The 13003-nt window shown below is 38.3% G+C and overlaps 1 protein-coding gene across 1 annotated transcript in view; it reads left to right on the plus strand.

Moving 5' to 3' along the window:
- The window catches only part of LOC140235523 (WD repeat-containing protein 17-like), a 50947-nt gene that overhangs the window by 19949 nt on the left and 17995 nt on the right, over positions 1-13003 (plus strand). The window contains exons 10-13 of the mRNA XM_072315546.1: positions 963-1115; positions 5868-6067; positions 10523-10656; positions 11304-11429. Of these exons, the coding sequence (XP_072171647.1) occupies positions 963-1115; positions 5868-6067; positions 10523-10656; positions 11304-11429 (613 nt within the window). The remainder of the gene's footprint in view (positions 1-962; positions 1116-5867; positions 6068-10522; positions 10657-11303; positions 11430-13003) is intronic.

Below are 13003 nucleotides of genomic sequence, written 5' to 3' on the forward strand. Positions count from 1 at the left end.
GTCAATCGCAATGTTGACATTTTGCGAGTACACGTGCACGTGTAGCCCAATTCTAACCTAATCGATCGCGACGAAGAAGCTACCGCTCATGCCAAAATTTCCATCAACAAGAATGGAGAAGACAAATGCCACTGGTAAAAAACAATCGCATGGTCGATGTGTGCGGCGATACCACTTCCGGAAGTTACACCGACCCTCGCACATAAATTGGTCGGAGTTTCTTCCCACGACCGTCGTGTGGACACAAGGGTCGTGGTAAGATATGCATTAATTTGAATTTTAATTGCCGAGCCATCAATTTTTACTCCGACTAGAAATACGTCTGAACATGGCTACAGTCTTGTTCTCCCTGCACATAAACATGACTTGCCTAGTTGAATGACTGTTATAAATAAAATAAATGAAACGGCGTAGAAATGCATTTTCAATGTGACAATACTTTTCATTTCTTTTTCTTAGTCTGATGGAGATATTAGTGTAAAAGATGCTGTCTCCTAGGGTTGAACTTTCTGGGCTGATTGTAAAAGTATAGGAAAAAGAAAGGATTTCTTTAAAATCCAATAATTGGTATAGACAGGAGCATTTATTGTCACCATTATGATTAATTCAGCTAGTTTTGAAGTTGTTAGTTTGATGACAAACTCTAAGTGTTGTGACATATTCTAAGTGCTGTAAGTAGTTTGTGAAGGATCGTGTCTGTGAATTTATCATATCTTCTCTATTGTCTCTTGTGTAAAACGTTTTGATCAACTGAATGTAGTTTGCAACAATAACAAGAACCTAGCAGAAAAGAAAAGCTGTGTGAAACCTCTTTGTATGGAAATCAGTTTTCTGACAACTCTTTACATCTGTTGAGGTAACTTGCCACATTAGGCAATCATTTTTATGTAATAGTCTGTGTCCTTCTTTGATATGCCTGTACATACACATAAATAACTCTGTACCATTTGGGCTGTTCTCAGAACAATACGAATATGGGACTACACACAGGAAAGCTGTGTCAACATCCTTGTGGGACACAAAGCCAATGTGAGAGGGTTGATGTGGAACCCTGAGATCCCTTACCTCCTGATTTCTGGCTCCTGGGACTACACCATCAGAGTCTGGGACACAAGGTCAGACTATTCCTTCCTTCACAAGTTGTACTTTTAATATGTGTGAATTGGTTATGCCTCCGCCACGAAGTGGTGCCGAAGGCATTATGTTTTCGGGGTTTTCCATATGTCCGTCCGTCCGTCCGTCCTTCTGTCTGTAATCAATTTTGTGGACAGCGTAACTAAAAAACTGTTTGAGGTATCCTAATGAAACTTGGCATATATAATGTACAGTCAACCTCGCGTAAGTCGACATAATTGGGACTGAGAAAAACACGTCGACTTATGAATGAAAACTAAATTTCCCCTATACAGAATAAGATCACGATGCGGATCGCTACCCAAATCTTACTACTTTTGCCGCCAAAACATACCTACTGGCATTAGCAACAGTTATGTTTTAGTTTATGCATAAATCTCGCACGGATTAGTAATGACAACGCACAATTCCTAAAACTCTAGAGAGATTTTGAGAGAGCGGGATCGGAAAACTGGGCCCATTTCTAGACACTGTACGTTTTAGATTTGCTTTGAAAAATCAAACGCATATACCCCAAATTGCATACAACTTTGTGCTTTAGATTCAAGTGCGTTGCTGCGAAGATATGCGTGTGAATTTGTATGATTCTGTCGAGATAATTTTTCAGTGCCGACTGAGTTGAAATAAGATGTGTGATTTTCCTTCCCTAAGTCGCCATATTTGTTTTGCGTAAATTTCTACTTGTATTGCACTCCTCTGAAAATGAATTGTTCTCGCGCTCCGATTCGCAACATTACCGCTCTGTACGGCGCGGGCCAGTCTGAAATAAAAACAAGAAGAAAAGTTTGTTAATCCGAAAACGACATCTTTCGGATTACTAACCCGCGTAAACACAACTCTCTTTCCGTCGTCGGACTAACTTAACTTTGGACTGAGATTTAAGCCTTCGGCATAGCGAACTGTGACATTAATTTGCTACTATTTTTTTCATTGACATTTCGTGAAGCAGCATGCGTTTCGGTAGTTTAAAACGTGTAAATGTTGCGATGTCTTTCCCCTGCTAGTGCAGACTAAGTTTGGTCACGGCGAAAGTTCCGTTACGAAATAGAAAATAATGCAAGTCCTGTCAACAATAACACACTTCCGTATAGATTTTATGCATTTAAGCGCAGTTTTTAGTTTCTTTACTGCAACGCTCTTGCGTTTTAAATACAGCGTTGCTTGTGATTTGATGGACTTGCATTTGATTTTTAGAATTGCGTTCAAACGCAAGTGAGTTTAAGTTTCTTAGATTAAGATACAATTTTCTAGTTTCGGATTATTATCAAACGCAAGTCTTTTCAGCGTTCCGTGTGATTTGATGGACCCGCATTTGATTTTCGGGGTTGCGTTTAATTTTTGATTTTGCGTACGAAATAAAAATAATGCAAGTCTTTTAAAAAATAACGCACTTCCGTAGATGTATAGAGATGAGTTTAAACGTAGTTTCTTATAGTTTCGTACGAAAACTGCAAGTCTTCTCTGCAACGCTCTTGCGTTTAAATACAGCATTGTGTGTGATTTGATGGACTTGCATTTGAGTTTTAGAATCGCGCTTAAACGCAATTGAGTTTTTAAAAAAAAAAAGTTCCCTACAATTTTCTAGTTTCGTATAATTATCAAATGCAAGTCTTTACGCGTTCCCGGTGTTATGATGGATTTGCAATTGCATTTGAATTTCAGAGTTGCGTTTAATTTTTAACTTTGCGTACGAAATCAAAAATAATGCAAGACTTTTCAACAGTAATGCACCTCCGTAGATGTTAAGGGTTGCTTTTAAACGCAGTTTCTAGTTTCTTACGAAAACTGCAAGTCTTCTCTGCAACGCTCTTGCGTTTGAATACAGCGTTGCGTGTGAATTGATGGACTTCATTTGATTTTTAGAGATGCGTTTAAACGCAGTTGAGTTTCAGGTTTGTACAACTATTTTCTAGTTTCATATGATTATCAAATGCAAGCCTTTTCAGCAACGCACTTGTGCAAAGTTGCTCGTGATTTGATACACCTGCATTTGCTTTTTAGTTGCAATTAATTACATGTAGTTGCATTTTGATTAATTTTCTAAAAACGGGCCCAGGTTTCTAATATCGCTTCGGAATAATTAACGTTAGAATATTCGGATAAACGGAAACACGTATTTCATGTTCTGATGATGATTCTCTACTAGGACCTATAGGTGTACAAAATTTGTGCGTTTTGAGAATAACGAGAAGGAGAAAAAGGGGAAAGTGAACTGCTTTGGGTACTACTACATTAATTGTAATTCTCCAATGTAAATGAGTGTATGCCCTCTCTATTCTAACATACAAGACAATGGACGCATCGCGCCGCGCACGCTACCGCGCCGTACACTAGAGAATTACCAAGTAGAAATGCTGCGAATCGGAGCGGGGAAACAATTCTTTTTCAGAGAATGGCGATAAGATTTTGAGCTAAAAAAATTATATCGACTTAGATGAGGGAATTAACACGTATTTCAGCTCAGTTGGCACTCAAAAGTCAGGTCGACTTACGCGAGTTGTCGACTTATAAATGTCGACTAAGACGAAGAAATTTTCAAGGAATAACAAAAGCAAAAATAGGGACTTTTTTATTATGTCGACTTAAGCGAGTTGTCGACTTATATGATGTCGACTTAAGCGAGGTTTACTGTATATGTATGAGTGGGCGAAGTTGTGCCTATCAGCTTTAAGGTGCACATACTCCATGTCAAAGGTCAAAACGTCAAGGTCAAATGCTCAAAATTTCACTATTTTCCCCATTTCCATGCAATGCCTGAAAGTATTTTCTTGAAACTTAGTGTATATATGACCTACCAAATAAAGATTCTCCAGAGAGAGTTTTGGGTTATGAGGTCAAAGGTCAAGTGAAAGTGTTGAAATGGCACGTTTTTCTTCATATCTCGCAAGTGGTTCAAGGTATCTTTGTGGAACTTATTATATATGCATGTACTTACTGGCTAGGGAATTTGGGGTCATGGGTCAAAGGTCAGGGGTCAAAGGGCAAGGTCAACTCCTCAAAATGTCACTACTTCCCTCATATTTATGCAATGCCCGCAGGATTTGTCTTGATTGATTGTATTACCCAATAGATATTCTGTGTGGAGTTTCTTGCCCAAAGGTCAAAAGGTCAAAGGTCAGTAGGTCAAAGGTCAAGTGAAAGTGCTAAATTTCACTTCCTCCATATCTCGAAAATAACTCGAGGTAACATAACGAAATGTATTCATGCATGTTCTACCTAACAGTGATTCTCTTTGGAACTTTAAGGTCAAAGGTCAAGGGTCAGAGGCCAGGTTTACATACTAATATTTTACCATTCAAAACTGAAATTACACTTTTTCTCCATACCTTGTAAATTACTCAATGCATAAACTTATAAAAGGGTCAGAAGTCATGTAAAAATCTTCAAATCCCCAAATACCTGCACTGTGACAATTTAGTCATTCATCCTAGTTCAAAGAAAGTGAACATTCAGCACATTTGTGACAAACCTGTCATTTTAATAATTTTCCAACTATGTGGAACTGTCATCACACATTGTGAAGACATTGTACTATAGACCTATTAGGAGAACCATGCATTATGGCGGAGGCATACCAGTCGCCGTAGCGACATTTCTAGTTTTTTTTTTTATGCCACAGTGTTGTACATGCTGTTAATGTTATAAGGGGTAAGGTACTTTGATATCTGTCCCTCCAGCCATCTTACCAAGCTATTGTTAGATCAGTTGATTTTGGCCAAAAATATCCCAAGGTCAGTGGTCATTGAACTATACCTGAAAATGACAGTTTCAGCTATAACTTCATAGAGGAACATCTGATGGTAATAGAATGTAGGATCAGTAGATGTAGATAGAATATCATTTACATGAAGTGCTTAAGTCAGAACTGTGTGGGACATATGTATAGATGTTAAACATAAAAATACAATGCCTCTAGCACCCTTATGATCTGAGTATAAAAGGTTTGATACTGAGCTGCCATTTGTTGTATTTTCAAAGGTTGAGTAAGTATTGAAACTAAAACTTGTTGATGTTATCTCGTTGCTATGGTGTTTTAGCTTAAACTGTAATGTCAAATGCCCAGTTCATTTCCATAACTTTTCCAGCCATTGCTTCCAGTAAAATGTCCAGTGGTATTGAAAGATGATGGACAACACAGAAATAAATCAGTAATGATTTGCATGAACATGATAATGGTGATAGGTCATTAGTCAAGATCACACAGGTCACCAAAATTTAGCTAGAATGTCATTTTCTGGCCATAAATTCTACTAGGTAAGTTTAATGATAATGTTCTTTGGCATAATGATGACAAATTAATGGAACAAAGATTTCCCTTATGCATAGAGGGTTAAAGTTTAATCTTTGATCAGTGGCAATTTATCAGTGAACTTCTCTTACCCGTTGAGGACAAGTCCAGAGTATACTGGGGCAGGTGTCTATGTGAAATGCATGTTGAAAAATCAGTCTGTCCTCAGGTTAAGATGATAAGGAAAAGCCTTTTACTAATACCAACAGCAGTGATTACCTGTATGTGAGAAGTGAGGAATGCCCAATAAACTTAATGTTGCAGTCTATATGCCCTCGTTGGATATGAATGGACCCCAAGATTATCTCCTTCATATGCCATGTGTTTTTTGTTCCTTGTCATTTCAATATCTTGAAAGTTAGACCCCAGTTGACCCCTCCTCACTGGTGTCTGTACAGTTATCCTCAGAACACACATTGTATTGAATATGCTGTTTATTTTACAGGGATGGTGCATGCATAGACCAAGTGCTAGACCATGGTGCTGATGTGTATGGCCTCACCATGCACCCAAATCGTCCATTTGTCCTGGCCTCCTGCTCTCGAGACTCCACCGTGCGCATTTGGTCCTTAATGTCCCTTGTTGTGTCTTCTCAGATGCGCATCATTGCAAGACGGCCGTGGCAGGAGATTGTTACTGCAACAGGTAGTTGATTGATAATCATTAACTTGGATCCAAGCTCATCTTTGATAACAGCCTCATTTTTCTACTGGTCTCACAACTATATAATGCAGTCGCTAGTTTTAAAGAGCAGTTACTGTATTTATTGGACAGAGTGGCAGATCTGTCAGCTAATATGCTTTTTATAATATTCAGTATTTTCTTTTCTTCATTTAAAAAGAATGTATATTTTGTAAAAATAGAATTTGTTCCCCCTGCAATTAATGAAAAATTCATGTTAGGTGCAGTATTCCAATTGTTGACCAACAAATACTATTATCATCTATATAGGACGTTTTAGCGGCGCATTAAAAACGCGTATTGTAGTCCGCTCAATTTTTGCCGTTCAATATCAGAGCATATTGAACGAAACGCATAGGGCAACATATTAATTCCCCGTAGGCTACCGTTGTTACTTGCCGTACAAGATCATGCCATATTCAATTCTGTCTCTATTGCGCGAGCGCTTGCTGAATGCGCAAACGCTTGCTACTAGTGCGCGTCGTTTTTGTTACAATTCACAAGCGCGCAAGCATCTTGCTAGTTGTTTGTTTCATGTACGCAGTTTTAGGGGCTTCCCCTTTTCAGCCCTGGGATGTGACTGCCGAGTTAACTTCAAAGACGAGTAGAAGCCGGGTAATTTTGTGCAGTTTACAAATGCTTGCTCTACTTGATTGTATAGATGATAATAATTATATTGGATGGCCTTGATTCATGGAATACCAGGGAATATTGCACTTGTTAGGGTCAATATTGCACTCATCTTCGATTCGTGCAATATTGGCCCTAACTCGTGCAATATTCCCTGGTATCCCATTCATAGCCATCCAATATAATATAAATGTTACCATTATGTATTTCTTCATTTAATTATGCATCAATATTTTTCTTTCTTTCTTTCTTTCTGTCTTTTTCATCAGCAGAGGTTGACAGGCCTGGAATAGTTTACAATAAAATATGCAGATTCAAAGCCATGTTTCTTTTGAGGACATAATATTTTGTGCCCCTATTGCAAATCAATTTCTTCAATGTGATTTCTGTACCTCAGATTTGTACACATTTCACATCTGCTCCTCATGTTATTGATGCAATGCAGTAATGGAGCTCAAACCTTAATTTTAGTCCCAACTACCCTCTGTATTGGGACTTTTATTTATGCCTTCGCCATGAAGTGTTGTAGGCATTTGGTTTTCTGGTTTGTCAGTCCTTCTATTCGTCCTTCTGTTCATCTGTAATTGATGTTGTGGACAGTGTAACCTAAGAACTGATTAAGGTATCCAAATGAAACATGGCAAATGTATCAATGTTGTATAGTTGAAGCTGTGCCTATCAACTTTTGGGTGCACATACTCAAGTTTAACCCTAAAAAGACTGGGCTATTTTGATGCCTCGTAGGACTGGGGGGGGGGGGGGGGGGGGGCCTCATTGGCCCCCCCGGCAAGATCTTGGCCACTGACCGCGCGATCGCAAGGAAAATTGGCACGCGCGTCACCCGCAAGGTAATCTACAAAACTGAATAGGTAATTATTTCACAAATATTCAAATTTATTTTTTATCAATTAATTATGCTAATTTATGCATGAATTTTAAAAAATGGCTGTAAATCTGTAATTAAAGGTCCAAAACAGCTAATTTTTGGTTTAGGTACTCTGTGTAGGATTCTTATTGAATGTACATAAAAAAAAACGGTATTTCATTGTTTTTGACTTTTTGTTTTTTTATTGTTTTTTTCGATGGAAATCATCAGCAACACTATTTTGATCATAAAGAACATGAAATTAATTGATTTTGATCAGTAAAAGTAAAAATAACGATACATTTATGAATTTTGGTCAGAAACAGAATTTGCATCGGATTTGTACACGAAATCACGTTTTTGAGCAATTTCGGGTTTGACATGCACTGACAAAATATTGTGTAACTTCAGAACCGCATACCCGGGTGCCGCGAATTTGGTCTCAAAAGTTGCGCAAGACTTAAAAGAAAAAAGTCATGAAACGTTGTGGCATGAGACTTTTACGTTCCAGATTTATCGCGAAAAATGTCGAGGGGGGCCCAAAAAGCCCCCCCCCCCCCCAGTCTTTTTAGGGTTAAAGTAAAATTTGTCAAATTTCACCTTTCCCCTGTAGTATTTCTGCCATGTCTAAAGGTATTTTCATGAAATGTAGCTTATGAAGGTATTAACAGATTAAGATTCTCTCAGGAAAGTTTTTGACCATGGGGTCAAAGTCAAGGGAAAATGCTACAATTTTGCCACAATCTCTTTTTCCTCCATATCTTGCATGTGGCTCGAGGTATCTTCATGAAACTTTGTACATACGTATGTACTGCCTGACAATGATTATCTTGGGAATTTTGGGGTCATGGTGTCAAAGGTCAGGTTAAAACGATACAATTCTACTATTTAATCCTGAAATTACACTATTTTCTCCATACCGTGGAGGTTACTCACTGTATACACTGAATCATGCATTACTGCCCTATGATTCTGCTTGAAAAGATTTGGGCCATGGGGGTCAAAGGTCAAGCAAAAATTTTAAACTGTCCCAATTTTTTTCCCCATATTTTGAAAATTGCTCAGAGTGTTTTGAAAATTGGATATTAACAGTAGGTGATTATTTAAAGAAAGTTGTAGGCCATGGGGTCAAAAGTCAAGCAAAAATGCTTAAATTCAAGAAAACTTGCCCTCATAAACAATTCAGCTCTCCAAATGATACGGCTTGTTCAAGGAATGCAAACACTTGAAACATTAGTGGTTGTGCCAAACTTTCAATTACCGGTACTTCGTTTCATTTTTTTTTTTTGTCAATCATATTAAATTTTTTTATCTCACATTGTCAAGATGTGCTGTAGACCTATTGGAAGAGCCATGCGATGTGCTGAAAGCATACCAGTTGCCATAGCAACATTTCTCGTTTGTTTTTCTTGTTGCAATGATAACAAACTCATGGAATCTAGTGTGTAAGATAAAAGCCTAGGTACATGTATTTCTCGGCATGAATGATGTGACAAACACATTGCAAACATTGAAAACAGTGTATAATGTTAAAGATAATATAAAGTTTTGGTATTACCTCAAAAGTTTCCCTGAATTTCCTTGTCTTAGTTTGTTTCAGGTTAAAGTACCTTTCATATAACTAACACTGTGAGACTTACTCGCCCCAAAGTGCTCTCATGTCTTAGTAATCATGCAATAATGGTTTCGTACCAGAGCCGGCGCCGTACAGCGGCGAGGTAGTACATGTATTGTACGAAACCATTATTGCATGATAACTGCGACCAGCAGCGTGCAGCCCCATACGCATACTGAGTAGCTAACTGCGACCAGCAGCCCCATACGCATAGCTAAATGGGGCTTCGCATTGTAGCTTACAGGATCATGACAGATTTAGTATCGCGGGTAAATATCAACTTAGAATCCAAAAATTTCTTCAATTTGAAGGCTTACCACTTAAAGATAATAAAAAGTTTTGGTACCTCAAAAGTTTCCCTGAATTTCCGTGTTTCAGGTTAAAGTACCTTTCATATAACTAACACTGTGAGACTTACTCTGCCAATAATCCCTTTCTGTTCGAATTGATGACTGAATGTGACTCTGTCGAGAGGACCTTGGGAGAGCTACATGCACTGATTACTACGGCCAACGCATACGCACACATCACATGCGAACAAATTTCAAATCCATGAACGGATAAGATATTTGTGTGCGCATGCGCTGGCCGTCAATTCAGTGTAGCTCTCTCAAGGTCCTCTCCACCGAGACACATTCAGTCATCAATTCGAACAGAAAGGGACTATTGACAAAACCAAACGTTGCCCGAAGCCTGTTTTCAAGACTTCAACTTAATTGGTAAGTCTTCAAATTGAAGAATTTTTTGGATTTTAAGTTGATATTTACCCGCGATACTAAATCTGTCATGATCCTGAATGCTGCAATGCGAAGCCCCATTACGCTATGCGTATGGGGCTGCTGGTCGCAGTTAATTGCATGATTACTAAGAAATGAGAGCGCTTTGGGGCGAGTAAGTCTCACAGTGTTAGTTATATGAAAGGTACTTTAACTTGAAACACAGAAATTCAGGGAAACTTTTGAGGTACCAAAACTTTTTATTATCTTTAAAACAATTAGAATAAATCATTACATTGCGTAAAACCACAACTGTTTCCTGTACATCAAAAGAACAAGAATTGGAGCAAGAAAGTACGTTTTACAGATCCTAATTTGAAAGTACTGCTGTTAAGCCAATACCTATGAAGAAAAAATGGATAACTATCATATATGTATACTACCCGAACTTATGAAAGAAGTGAATGGTCACAGTAATATTGAAATGGTGGTATGAGTGATGTAAGTTTGAATACACGTAGACTCAGTCATGATATCTCTATACAACTTGCTGCATTCCTTCATTGTTTCTGTCCCCATGGTAACCCTTACAGATCAGGCAATGGCTGTACGCACCTTGCCTCTGATGTGTGGTAGAGCATCACGAGATCTCAAGTCAAGGATTGACCACTATAGGGGCAATGTAGATCACCACACAATCCTTCGCTGGTTCTCTAACTTATTCTCTGTGAGTACCTATTCACCTATTCACTTGTCTTCCCTTTGTTACATTTATATCCACAGAAAGGACAATTTATGCAAACCTCTTAGCATTGTTGCCAAATCTCTGTTTCAGGTTCCAATTTATGCTGTCTTAGTGACTGATGCTTGTTATCATAATTTTCCATTCTTTTTTTTTAAAGTGCAGTTCATGTTGATTGTACGCAGAATACTGTTAAAGTCGACATTTTTGTGTGACTTATTTTTCGCACTCGGCCGGGTAAGAAGAGTTTCGCATGTTTTTAATCTATCTCAAAATGTAATTAAGAATTCATTGCAAAGTCCTATAGTTCATGTATAGCAACAAGTTATGAGTGCCTTGATTTTTTTCTTCAAATTTGTACAAGCCAGAAATCTGAACAATGTAGAAATCTGATCACTCCATGTGCCATAGATGGAAGTGGACCTGTCATTATTGTTATTGATTGCAATTTTTGCCATGTCTTCATAATTACAACATTCAGTACATACACACAAAAAGTATGAAACAAAGGTACTCACTCGGAAAAAAAAATGCTTTGTTTTCATGTCATTGAAATCATTTATTCATATTTTATGTTCCTATAGATGATACATACAGCAAACTTGATATTATTGTATAATATTGTGTATTAGTGTGGTAGTGGCACAGCAAACCTGTGGGAGCTGGTCTCCATCTTAGATGGTCAGGATGACTGTTTGTTGCCAGACATGTATTCTCAGGGCATCATGCACATCAAGCATCTTATCAAGTTCAAATCTGTAAGTCTTACCTCCCTATTCTCACAATGTATTTCTTTTCTCTTTACCTCTGTTTGTTTCTTCTCCCCCTACCCATTTCAAGCACTCTACTTCTTAAAAAGAATAGGCTTAGGACAATTTTAGTTCAGGTTGATGGCATCAAAATAATTATGGTCATGTAAAAAGACAATGTTTCTCTGTGAAAGTCATTTGGAAGAAGTAGTGTAAACTTTTATATATGGTTTCCAACTGTTTGTTAAAGATTAAACATAATTCTGGTATGCCTGCAGAATTGTCAAATTTTACTCCAAAATGTACACGTATGCCTAAGAAATGTGTGGAATAACGCTGTAATAACAAGATATTCATTGGGTAATGATGAAAATGCAAAATATTAACCGAAAAAGGTTTGCCGGAGCTGCAATCACAGAACAGGGTCATTCTAACTCGGACTTTGGGACAACTTGGCCTTGCTTTGACGGCGGGGCCGAGTTGTCCCTCTTGATTGTACAGTGTTGTGCTATGGGAGCGCTTCACGTTCTGGCCGGTCGCAGTTATGGGCCGAGTTGATACAAAGCGTGCATCAAAGAGCATCGTTGGTGCGCATACAAAATGAACGTGCGCCTATGTACAAAATATGGCTATCATGAACTGCGTGTAAATTGTCTGAAATAGGGCTGAGTTGTCCCTGAGACAGAGTTAGCCTGGATCCTTCTAGAATAAAAATTGGTTTACCGACTTTTATTGTCCCCGCCAAACGAGTTCAAGCAGGGGACTATGAAACGGGCTCCGTATGTGTGTGTGTCCGTGTGTCTGTCCGTCTGTCCGTGTGTGCGTCCGTGTGTGTGTCCGTGTGTGATCAAAATCTTCAATTTGCTACTTCTCTGTCATTTATGAGCCAATTTTGATTCTGTTTGCTTTATATGATAGCACTACATGGGAGCTTTGAAACTTCTACACAGAATTTCAGTTGTGACCTTTGACCTTGACCTTTGACCTATATTGTACATTTTGCTACAAAATGCTACTCCTTCGCCATTTCTAACCCGATTTCGATTCCATTTGCTTTATGTGATGGCACTAGGTGAGGACTTCAAAACTTCTACACAGAATTTTGACCTTTGACCTCTGACCTTTGACCTTGATTTTTGACCTATATTGTACATTGGCTACAAAATGCTACTCCTTCGCCATTTCTAACCTGATTTCGATTCCGTTAGCTTTATGTGATGGCACTAGGTGAGGGCTTCAAAACTTCTACACAGAATTGTGACCTTTGACTTCTTTGACCTTTGACCTTGATTTCTGACCTATATTGTACATTTTGCTACAAAATGCTACTCCTTCGCCATTTCTAACCCGATTTTGATTCCGTTTGCTTTATGTGATGGCAATAGGTGAGGGCTTATAAACTTCCACACAGAATTGTGACCTTTGACTTCTTTGACCTTTGACCTTGATTTTTGACCTATATTGTACATTGGCTACAAAATGCTACTCCGCCATTTCTAACCCGATTTCGATTCCGTTTGCTTTATGTGATGGCACTAGGTGAGGGCTTCAAAACTTCTACACAGAATTTTGATCTTTGACTT

The sequence above is a fragment of the Diadema setosum genome, chromosome 11 (genome assembly GCF_964275005.1).
Source record: "Diadema setosum chromosome 11, eeDiaSeto1, whole genome shotgun sequence".
In the NCBI taxonomy this organism is placed as follows: domain Eukaryota; kingdom Metazoa; phylum Echinodermata; class Echinoidea; order Diadematoida; family Diadematidae; genus Diadema; species Diadema setosum.